Genomic DNA, 11,979 nt, shown 5'->3' on the forward strand with positions numbered 1-11,979 from the left:
CTTCTCACTCAAATACTTGTTCTCAGTGACCTACATAGCCGTAATGGCGAAGTTTTACAGTGAAATATGCGACTTTATTTAATCGATATCATGTATATACTGAAAGTCTCTTTCCTAAACAATTCTTTATTAGTATCCATACAGACTATACTGAAGACTCTAGCTTTAAGATACAACAATTTTCTTATTTAAAAGGGTAAAATTCTGCATGTAAGAAGGGGCGAAATTGCAGTGTTTAGAGGATTCATTCTTTCGGGTACTTGAAAACGAAAGAAACGTCATAGTCTTTATATAAAGTAACAGATTTTCTTGATTGTACGAACATTTTCTAAAAAGTAAGTGTTTTTTAAGTTAAAATAAGGAAAAGAATCAATATGTAATTTAGATTCCCGACGTGCAATGACCAGATGCATGTGTATCGTATTTATAAGAGGTCCATATCTCTTCCTTCGTCAGAAAATTCTCATATCAACTGGTATTTTCTTTTTTGTTTCGATATTTTTGATTTAAAAATGATGCCTTTACTTTAATTTGGTTATTCTCAAGCTGCAGAGTGCATCCTGACAATCGTGTAGTTATGATACACCGGTATATCGATGATGCAATGTATCCAACATACACAATAACAAATATCTGTCCCACCTGTTTGTTTTACGCGGCAACGAAACTCCCCTCCTCAACGAAAGAGCGCACCAAGGGAGATAATCTCGAAACTTGCGTATTGATAACTCCTATAGATGATACAGAAGTATGTATTTAATTCAATTGTTTTAAATTCCTACTTGTTATGTCGTCCTGCTCTGTCCTCATTGTAGACGTACAGGATGCAGAGCATAGTTCTCCACATGTGCTTGACCTACGACCTCGTTTTTGATTGGTGAATCCTCTGGGGCAGCCTGTTTTTGCTGCAAGAAATACAAGATATTCATTTATTAATCAAATAGTATATTTCATTTAAAAAAAAATTACATAAAGCACACATATCTTTTCCTTTTAGATTTGATTAATTTTTTCAACATGATTAATGAACAATTATTGTTTGAATTCTATTCATTTATGTGTGAAAACCATTGTAATAAATATTGTTCAATACATTACTTCATAGTAACAGTCAGTATAAGTGTAGAACACTTACCTTCTCCAAGTAATCCATCAACCCCAGTAAGTAGCTTTTACATTCTGGAGAAGAGCTGTCAATTTCTATTCCTTTCTTCACTGCATAAAACCGACCTGCAGAAAACAAACGAAAATGTTTTTTTAAAAAGAATGTCAAAAAAACAGATCATGTTTCTTTTCAGTTTTTGAATTATATTCATCATTTTTTTGTCATCAACACATCTTCTCCGTGAAATTTATGGATTTAAAGAAAAATTGTTTCTAATTTTTTTTTTTTCAAGAAAATTGACAAAGAACTGGCTTGATTTAGAAAAATCATTGTAGGCAGAATTTTTTTCTCTTGTCCTTCAGGAAGGTGTTTAGATGAGCTATACACAGCATGAAACCTGTCAAGATAATTAAATACTACTTCTCACACTGCTGATGACATCAGGCCAAATATCTAGCCAGCTGAATCTCCACAGAAATTATTAAATGCTTGATCCAGCCATACATTAAGTTTAACATTATTTTAAGGTGGGAGGCTATTGGCATGACAGGGACTCTGTCAGTGGTACATCTGATAAGTGATGCAGGATTCCAGGTCCAATTCCTGGTTCAGCCTGCCATAAATTTCTCCATCCCTTTTATACACATGTATTTCTCTGTTTATCTTTTGTGTCTTGTACGACATCTAGTATATACATGTACATGATATATACAATAGCAAACCCAACATTTATTAAATGTTGGAAAAAAAGTTGAAATAATATTGTTTAAATGTGATAATTTTAGATGATTAATAGTATAATATCTTTTGATCATAATCAATGCAACGTTTCACAAAAGATGTACTACTGTCACTAGTAGAAGTGATTGAGGAAGCAAACTTTCTATTTTCCTATGACATAACTTAGTTCATCTATTATCCTTTACATGAAATTACAAATATCATTTTAGACTTTTCAGATATATTACTAGAACTCAGTAATTGTGATTATGTCATTCATAATTGCATGGTAATCATGTAGACCTTCACTAAGTTTCAGTTTTGACATTTGAGAAGGTAACTTTGTAAATTCACATACAGTAATACGCAACCACCGGATCCCGCTTGTCATGTTCGATCGCTGTCTTTATGTAATGCCCGATAGGTTTTAACTTTGCAGGGAGTAGATCCAACGACATTTTTGGTGGCTTTTACCAAACTCTGATTCAGTGGTGACTGACAGTCAGTGTGACAGTGACACTCTTTTCTTTCGAAATATAAACAACACCTTTCGTAACTCCTGAACCAAAAGAGTTCTAATTTAGGGGGACAACTCCTTGGCTTTGTTCAAATCTTCCTTGCAGAGTTATCATTCGTTCCACGAGGATAGAGTGTGTTCAAGATTCAAAAGAAAGCGATTACCTGTCTTAAATAAATATAATTATCCATATGGATAAAAATAATAATTTTGTCATATACAAATTGTTTATAGGGCCTCCATGTTAATCTTAAATAAATGAAAAAAGATAAGCCGGACCACTATGATTTAATTTATTTTGAAGCACGTGGGGTTGAGCAGAGCTGTAGACTTATTATTTTGTACATAAACAAAATATTTTTTTTAAAATCAAAAATCGTTGCGATGCTGTGTAATATTTAAATTCAAATTTATGATGAAAATTTTGTAATGTTGTGTAATATTTAAATTCAAATATATGATGAAAAATTTGTTTCAATTACAAAATTATTCCAAAAGTTATAGTAATTTGAAATTTTGACTTAAGTCTGTTCTCAGTTTATGGTCTATGAGAAGTTAAAGAACCTCTTAAAGACTAAACATAACCACCGTGAGATTTTTCTGACAAACTGGGTTGATGAAATCATTGCCACATCAACTTATTTGTCAGTATCTTGGCTCGGTTTGAAAAAAGAATCTCAGTCGCGACTGACCTACGACCTTCACCAGGCGCTCTACACTTTGAAGTGAAAGTTGCAATTCCTTCGGATAAGACCATAAAAACCGAGATCTCTAGTCACGGTAGGGATTGCTCATTGTCCTGAGTACCGAGTAAAGGTTTGAAGCCCTCAATGGACATGTATATTATAGTGACGTCTTTATATGAGTGAAAAATTGTCGAATGGGGCCTAAAAAAACATCAAGCTATAATCTTTAATTCTAATCCAACTGCTTAAATGTATTCTACATTAATTCAAACTATGTATTTTTGAACAAATATTCACAGAACACTGAGTTAGACTTCTTGACGGGTTGGGTAAAAGGGGAATATATACCGAATGGTGAACGTCAAGCTTTATAATAAGAAGAAAAGATTTTATTTTTTGCTTGACGAACAACAAGTACATGTAAAGAACTTGTATATTTTTAATGATCATTATTTCTGCAGTCTGGCATGTGTGCTGTGTGTAGTTTTGACCCAGTTTGTACGTAAAATTAATGCGTATGACTGCAGGGATTCAAATATATACTGTTTCTCTGCTCTATATAAGGCTTATTCGTATGCATAATTCTAACACTGTAACATAAGATCGTGGATTAAGCACAAATAGAGGTATGCCTACTTTAAAAAAAACTTTATATAAGCACTGTTTATCTACTAAGCAGGTGCATTTCGGTGTCATTATCTAAAATTTTGATCAATGTTTCGGAGAAAAATATATATTTATAAGCAACTGCATTTCTTTAAAAAAATATATAGTGACCAATCAAGACCTTTTCGTTTTGGCTCCATTAACTTTTAAAAAAACAATATAGATACAGATATTCCCATCACCGACAGGAAAAATTAAGGTCGGGAACGAATCGAAAGGATTAAGGGAAGGTCTAGATCTTGCATGAGGCATACTTCATCAATTGTAAATTCTTACTGATTTACAAAATGTCATATGCAATGCGAAAATTATATCTCTTTTTCTTTCTTTTCATGCATTACGAGGTTCAATAACATTGCTAATCTTCGTTAAAAATCGGTTTTTTTTATTTCTACCAAAATAGATTTTTAAAAATTGCGCTAAATGGTGCACGTATCGCCTCTGTAATTTATGGTGTCCAGATGGTACATGTAGGCCATTTGCTAAAGCTCATCAAAACTGCGTTCAGAAAAATATACGTCGTTGCGTATGAGACGTTTTGGTATTTACTGGCAAAAAGTGATATCACCTATTTGAAAAGGTGATTTCACATATTCGAATGGGTGATATCACCTATTCGAATTGGTGATATCACCTATTTATTTTCAATAGTTGATATCACCTATTCGAAAAGGTGATATCACCTATTGGAAATGAATAGGTGATATCACCAATTTGAATAGGTGATATCACCAATTCGCATTGGTGATATCACCTATTTGAATTTCTTACAACAATAAATAATGAATGCTCCCTAGACTATATACAGCTGTAGATTACCACTGGAACCGAGAAAATTTGGACTACCCGGTTTTCATGCGTTTTTTCAATTTTTCTTCAAAGTTTACATGATAGATAAGTGAAATGAATTAATTTGTGAGCAAAACAAATTACAATTTCTATATGGGTTGATTAAAATTAAATGCAAAACTGTAATCTATTGTCTCCTAGAATGATGAGCTATAGAACGAAAGTGAAAGTAAATAAGATTTAGAGACCTATGGTCTTGGGAGCTGTTGTTATTTCATAATTAATTTGAAAATGTGATATCACCTATTCGAATAAGTGATATCTCCTATTCAAGGAATAGGTGATATCACCTATTCCAATTAGTGATATCACCTATTCGTATAAGTGATATCACCTTTTCGAATGGGTGATATCACCAATTCAAATCAAACAAGTGATATCACTTATTCGAATAGATGATATCACTTTTTGGCAGTAAATACCAAAACGGCGCCCCATAGTTGCGCTTACACACAGCACGCCTTCGCGCTAACACACAACACGTTTTCAGGTTAACACAACTTGTTTCGCTAACCTTCTCAGGCTAACACACAACACATTGTCAGGCTAGCACAAGTTGTTTCGCTACCACACAAGTTGTATCGCTAACACACGACACGTTGTCAGGCTAACACAAGTTGTCTCGCTAACACACGACACGTTGTCAGGCTAACACAAGTTGTCTCGCTAACACACGACACGTTGTCAGGCTAACACAAGTTGTCTCGCCAACACACGACACGTTGTCAGGCTAACACAAGTTGTCTCGCCAACACACGACACGTTGTCAGGCTAACACAAGTTGTCTCGCCAACACACGACACGTTGTCAGGCTAACACAAGTTGTCTCGCTAACACACGACACGTTGTCAGGCTAACACAAGTTGTCTCGCCAACACACGACACGTTGTCAGGCTAACACAAGTTGTCTCGCCAACACACGACACGTTGTCAGGCTAACACAAGTTGTCTCGCCAACACACGACACGTTGTCAGGCTAACACAAGTTGTCTCGCTAACAGACAACTCACACGACGTGTTTGCTTGAAAGCGTCTTTTAGCGCGGCGGCGTGTTTGCGCGGACTTGTGTTAGCGTGACAGCGTGTTGTTCCTGTAAATGCAGCAATGTTTCCCCACAATATATTAGATTTAAGTTTGTCAGGCCATAACTGTCGCGAAGTGCTACAGCGCTGACATGGCAGATATTGGTGAATGTTTTCCCACTTTAACACAGAAATAGAAGGAAAATTGTCCTATCTGATAAATTGTTCATGAAAAATTCACAATTCAATACTTCCGTGTTACAGTAGTACAATAGTCTTACATAATATTACAAAATGAGATTTCTCTTGAAAACTAACTTGTGGGCACTTATGAACGATTTCCCGTTCGTAATTCTTTAGTACTTGACGATTGTCTGGTGATAAAAAAAAACAAATCTCGACATGTGATAGTGTAAAATTATATTTCATGTATTTTGTGTTTGTGCGGAAGTGAGCGTTGGACAGGGAAGTTGTGAGCTTGTTTCTGCAGCTCTGACAACTTTAGAAACAGATTGACAACACGAGATAAAAATGGCGACCAAAAAGCCAGATTACCAGGGTAAGGGACATATTATTTTAGAAAAAAATCTTTACTTTGTTAAAAAAAAAAAAAAACCTCAGGTCGATGGAAGTTCAAAGGTTTATTAAATTGTAAAGGAATTGGGTTAAGTTGTGATATTAATAGAAATTTCAATAATCAAAACCTCCGAGCACTTCAAATACTAGTACTCAGATACAAGGTTCAAGTTTTGCTTTTTTTAATGCACAAAGAGAGTTTGTATTTTTAGAGCAGCGGAAATTAGAGTTTTCGTTATGAATAGCTTTTTTCTTGAATCTTTTTTTGTAAAATGTACATGCATCGCATATTGTCTGGGTAAGCGCTAGGACTGTAACAGCGCCTCTGTTTTAATCAACAGAAAGATGACTCAAATTTTCAAATGCTCAAATACACGAATAAACTTTCCTTAGATTTTTTTTTTTAATTCTTCAAAAATTGTAAATACCAGAAGTTTTAAGACATATATAATTATTCCCTTTGTTATACAAAGCTTTTCTGGATTTATATTTTTCAATGTTAAATAAAAAATTTTCTAAATAAAAAGCCACTCTTTTTACCTAAACGGAAAGTTGATATGATTTAAGCTGCGTGTACTAAGAAGTGCAAGGAAGTATCGGAAATGGAAAATAAAATTGGGATTTTTAATTCTTAAAATAAATAATAGTATGCCAATAATTAAAATGGGATCGTTGATCTTTACAGAAAAAAATGATCAATCTTCTTCCTCATAAATATTCATATATAATAACTTTGATCTCCTGTTATAGCCTATCTTTCCCCTTTATGTCAAGATTTAATTTTTTACAATTGAAAATGCCCCTTTATCAAATATGATTAATCTTTTCTTGAGAAGATTGTACAAAGTTCCTCCCTTTTCTTTTGTAAAAATGATCTTCATTTATGGAACCAATTAACCTACCCCCGGAGTTCAATGATTTGAACATACTTAAATCTTCCATATCCATTAAAGATGTTTATAACATAAGTTCAAACTTTTCTAACCTAACAGTCCTTGGAATATAATAAGTCAAAGTTTAGTTATTCTAAGTTATCTTCCCTTGAAAGAAGTCCTGACCGTTCATTTTAACAAACTCGAATCCCCTTTATATCCCCCCTAAATTTGTTGTGCCAAATATGTTTTTACTAATATATTATTTAAAAATATTTTTTGAGGCGGGAAAGCCTATGGTGAACGTATGGAGATGTTAAGCAAGAAACTATCCGACATTAATGAGGTAAGTCTTTGTTCTTCGTTTTACATTGTTAACCCCTTTGTTTTTTTAAGTTACAGTATACTAAAACATAATTTTCCCATTGAAATAAAATTTATCTTGGTTTGAAATATAACAAGTTTTTTTTTATAACCATTTCATCAGGACTTTCTGAATGACAAGGATTATTCAGAGGTTGAAGATTTGGCGGAGAAGTTAACACAATATAAAGGTAGGAAGTTAACACAAGATAAAGGTAAGTTAACACAGTACATATATAAAGGTAGGAAGTTAACACAGTATAAAGGTAGGAAGTTAACACAGTATAAAGGTAGGGAGTTAACGCAGTATAAAGGTAGGAAGTTAACACAAGATAAAGGTAGGAAGTTAACACAGTATAAAGGTAGGAAGTTAACACAGTATAAAGGTAGGAAGTTAACACAGTATAAAGGTAGGAAGTTAACACAATATAAAGGTAGGAAGTTAACACAAGATAAAGGTAGAAAGTTTACACAGTATAAAGGTAGGAAGTTAACACAGTATAAAGGTAGGAAGTTAACACAGTATAGAAGTAGGAAGTTAACACAGTATAAAGGTAGGAAGTTAACACAAAATAAATGTAGGAAGTTAACATAGTATAAAGGTAGGATGTTAACACAGTATAAAGGTAGGAAGTTAACACAATATAGAAGTAGGAAGTTAACACAGTATAAAGGTAGGAAGTTAACACAGTATAAAGGTAGGAATTTAACACAATATAGAAGTAGGAGGTTAACACAGTATAAAGGTAGGAAGTTAACACAGTATAAAGGTAGGAAGTTAACACAATATAAAAGTAGGAAGTTAACACAAGAAAAAGGTAGGAAGTTAACACCTTTATAAAGGTAGGAAGTTAACATAGTATAAAGGTAGGAAGTTAACACAGTATAGAGGTAGGAAGTTAACATAGTATAAAGGTAGGAAGTTAACACAGTATAAAGGTAGGAGGTTAACACAGTATAAAGGTAGGAAGTTAACACAGTATAAAGGTAGGAAGTTAACACAATATAAAGGTAGGAAGTTAACACAAGAAAAAGGTAGGAAGTTAACACCTTTATAAAGGTAGGAAGTTAACATAGTATAAAGGTAGGAAGTTAACACAGTATAGAGGTAGGAAGTTAACATAGTATAAAGGTAGGAAGTTAACACAGTATAAAGGTAGGAAGTTAACACAGTATAAAGCTAGGAAGTTAACACAGTCTAAAGGTAGGAAGTTAACATAGTATAAAGGTAGGAAGTTAACACAGTCTAAAGGTAGGAAGTTAACATAGTATAAAGGTAGGAAGTTAACACAGTATAAAGGTAGGAAGTTAACACAGTATAAAGGTAGGAATAAACACAGTATAAAGGTAGGAAGTTAACACAGTATAAAGGTAGGAAGTTAATACAAGATAAAGGCAGGAAGTTAACACAAAATAAAGGTAGGAAGTTAACACAAGATAAAGGTAAGTTAACACAGTACATATATAAAGGTAGGAAGTTAACACAGTATTAAAGTAGGAAGTTAGCATAGCATAGAGGGGAAAAGTGAGCATTATTTGGGAAAGAAGAAGTTACGGTATTAGGGTAAGTGTTTACACAGTATAAGATAAGGTGTTGGGTAAGAATCAAAGTAAGTTAGTACAGGTAAAGGATAGAGAGCAGTTTAAGGGTAAGGATAAGAAGATACTCCAGTGGAGAGTTAAAGTGATACCCGTTTTATGCTGAGAGATAAGTGTTTATTCTAATATTTACATTTCCAATGTCTTCGTCCGAGATAAAATTACAAATTGTAAATGTACTTTAAATGTATTGGCGTGGTGCCAAAAAAACCACGTGCAGGGTGGGAAATACAGCTAGACAGAAGCAGATTGGCGAAATCAAAGCATGTAAATATAAGGAATACCTGTCAGATTTTTTTTTTCAATTTCATGACGATGATCAATCAATTGGCTTGCGTGATAATTTTATGCATAAACGCCTTTGGCGTTTATGCAAATTATCACGCAAGCCTATCGATTGATCACATCATGAAATCGAAAGATAAGACAGTTATTCCTAAAAGGAAGATGGTCCAAGTCATTCAAGCAGCAGTATAGAACCAACTTTACCATTCTTTCGAGAAAATAACTATTCATCTTTACTTTTCTTTCAGAAAAATTTTTGGAGTTCGATTTGGATCAAAACCTCGAAATTGGTAATGTTTTATATAATATGTGGACGCAAAGAAAAATTCAAAATACAAATTCATCTGTAATTTCATTACACCATTAGACCATTACTTATTTTGAAAATTGTAATGCCTAAGGTATGATGGCTATGAAGCGTATGATGGAGAAGCTTGGACAAGCCAAGACACATCTAGAGATCCAGAAAATGATCAAAGAAGTAGATACTACAGGGTCAGAGACTATCAACTATCGCGAGTTTGTCCTCATGATGCTAGGCGGCAAAAGCACGATCTTAAAACTGTACGTAATTATCTACAAATAATCAATTTATCTAACAAGTCCATTGTAGTTTATCTTGTGAAAAGTTAAAATTTACTTCTAAAATTGACAATACTGTATAATGAACCCTTCTTATCAGTTTAACCAATGTAAAGTTAATTATATCCTTTCAGTGCAACATAAGCTTTCTTATCTGTTTAACTGTATCAAAATTACCATTCTCAAATTACCACTTTAAAAATAGCTCTTTAAAACCGGGTCAACATTTTAAGTACCGTCCTGAAAAATTTATTACAACTAATGCTTCTTTCTGTCTAACTTACATTATATAGTAATTTAGGTGCTAACAGCCTCCATCAATTTACTTATTTACTATAAAGATTCTTTATCACCAAAGTAATTACTTGCACAGTAGTCATCCTTGAACTTAAACTATAAATTCCCTTCATCAGCCCAACTGTACGTGAAATATCTATTCTAAAATAATTAACATATGTAACTTCAGATCAACAAACTTTCATCCTCTGACCTCTTCACAATTAACAACTATCCTTATCCATTTTTTTCCTAAAACCCAAACTAACTATATTAAGACATCATCATCAAGCTATAATACACAAAACGTCTCATGAAGTCTCCCTTGAGAGTACTGTAGATTCCTATATATACGCCTGGAATTACTGAGTAATTTCGCGAGAAGCGCCGTTCGCGAAATAAAATTACTCGCTTTTATTTTTTTATGGTGCTGATATCTATATGTAAAATCTCTTGATCAGTCGTCCATTTGTGAAATAATTACTTATTGTTGAAGAGTCCATTCCCAATAATAAGTACTCGCAAAAAATATGGAATCTACAGTAAAAAGAAAGACACGCACTTTAGATATCAGAAATTTAGTGATGTTGACATTCTTCTCAAAAGGACATTTAGGTAAACTAACCTTGCAAGGATTCATCATAACATTGCGTTTTATTACTCCAAGAAAGAAGTGATTCTTTAAAAACACATCGATACTTGTGTATATTCAAATTGAAGGTAAATTTGCTTAATCTAATAAGAACCAACCAAAAAGGCCTATTGCGACAATGTTGTGTTTATTCAAAGTACAATCTGATAAAGGCAGATATCAATCCTGTAGAATGGCAGATGAAATATTTTTCTATAAAACCTATTTTTTTAAATTACACACAACAATTAAAGAATAGTAGGTTATGTAGTTGATTAATCATCTTTTCTTTCCTACAGAATTTTATTTTTTGAAAATATCGGCCGCGCGGAGGAGACAAAAACAGGAGTTCCACCGAAACGCTCCCTAGACAGTCTGCCCTGAGGAAATATGTGAAATAGAAACTGTACATTGTCAATTATTTTATAAATGTTAGCTCTATAGAGAGGTATCTGTCTGTTCTGTGCATGCATGATGGAAAATGACAAACAATGAATGAAAGTTTCAAGGAAATCCTGTTCATTTTAGTGAGGACTGATTCTTGTCATATTTGTATTGGACGTTTTAACAAATTCCTCGAGTTCACAAAATAATTTAAAGTACAATGTTTATGATGTTTGTAAAATAGTAGTATGAGAAATAATAAATTTTGGTTTTGACTTTTTTTATCATGGTCAATTCAAAGTCGCTATAATTTTGTCAACAGTTACTGTGTGCAAAAGAGCTGTACATTTTTGGTAATATTTGTAGTTACTGTACATATTAATCGCCTGGGTTTTATTTTACATTTCTATAAACAGTTTTATCTACATGTGTTAAATTGTGACAGAGCAGACCGTGAAACGAATGTTTAATTAAGTCTTTCAATTTTATTGATTATTAGATATCTAGTAATATGCCAAGTTTTCACATATTTTTAAATTTCCTGACAAAACAGAAATTACTTTCCTTAAAGGAGCTGTTTATTATTAAAATAGTGATTAGATATTTCTTATTTAACTTGAAAACCAATATTAGATACAATTTAAATTATTGTTTTAGAACTTACTGAATTTGTCCGCTTAACGCAGAATTTAATGAAATAAAGTGTTACAATTAAAATAAAACTTGTACTGTAATATATTGTGTTGTAAAAATTATGAACATATAGTTTGCATATTTAAGTTTATATGCTGATACCTCCACAAATGTTTTTCATTTATTTGAAAAATATCGTACCATAGGATTTAG

The 11,979-nt window shown here is 32.9% G+C and overlaps 2 protein-coding genes across 2 annotated transcripts; one reads left to right on the forward strand and one right to left on the reverse strand.

Moving 5' to 3' along the window:
- Nucleotides 1–821: 821 nt before the first annotated feature.
- On the reverse strand, nucleotides 822–2,402 carry LOC134261164 (vacuolar protein sorting-associated protein VTA1 homolog; the record flags this gene model as incomplete). Its single annotated transcript, XM_062743616.1, has 3 exons — nucleotides 2,184–2,402; nucleotides 1,136–1,230; nucleotides 822–905 (listed from the first exon to the last, which is right to left on the reverse strand). Coding segments are annotated over exons 1-3 (279 nt in total), but the record flags the coding sequence as incomplete, so codon positions are not given.
- A 1,205-nt stretch (nucleotides 2,403–3,607) lies between these two features.
- On the forward strand, nucleotides 3,608–11,409 carry LOC134261165 (allograft inflammatory factor 1-like). Its single transcript, XM_062743617.1, has 7 exons — nucleotides 3,608–3,654; nucleotides 6,017–6,124; nucleotides 7,298–7,359; nucleotides 7,501–7,567; nucleotides 9,509–9,550; nucleotides 9,662–9,824; nucleotides 11,049–11,409. Exons 2-7 carry the CDS (start codon nucleotides 6,097–6,099, stop codon nucleotides 11,131–11,133), a joined length of 447 nt encoding a protein of 148 aa, XP_062599601.1. The 5' UTR covers nucleotides 3,608–3,654; nucleotides 6,017–6,096; the 3' UTR covers nucleotides 11,134–11,409.
- The last annotated feature ends 570 nt before the right edge of the window (nucleotides 11,410–11,979 follow it).

Source organism: Saccostrea cucullata, unplaced genomic scaffold, assembly GCF_032062105.1.
Source record: "Saccostrea cucullata isolate Sc308-1 unplaced genomic scaffold, CSIRO_AGI_Scuc_v1 ctg12592, whole genome shotgun sequence".
NCBI classification, from domain to species: Eukaryota; Metazoa; Mollusca; class Bivalvia; order Ostreida; family Ostreidae; genus Saccostrea; species Saccostrea cuccullata.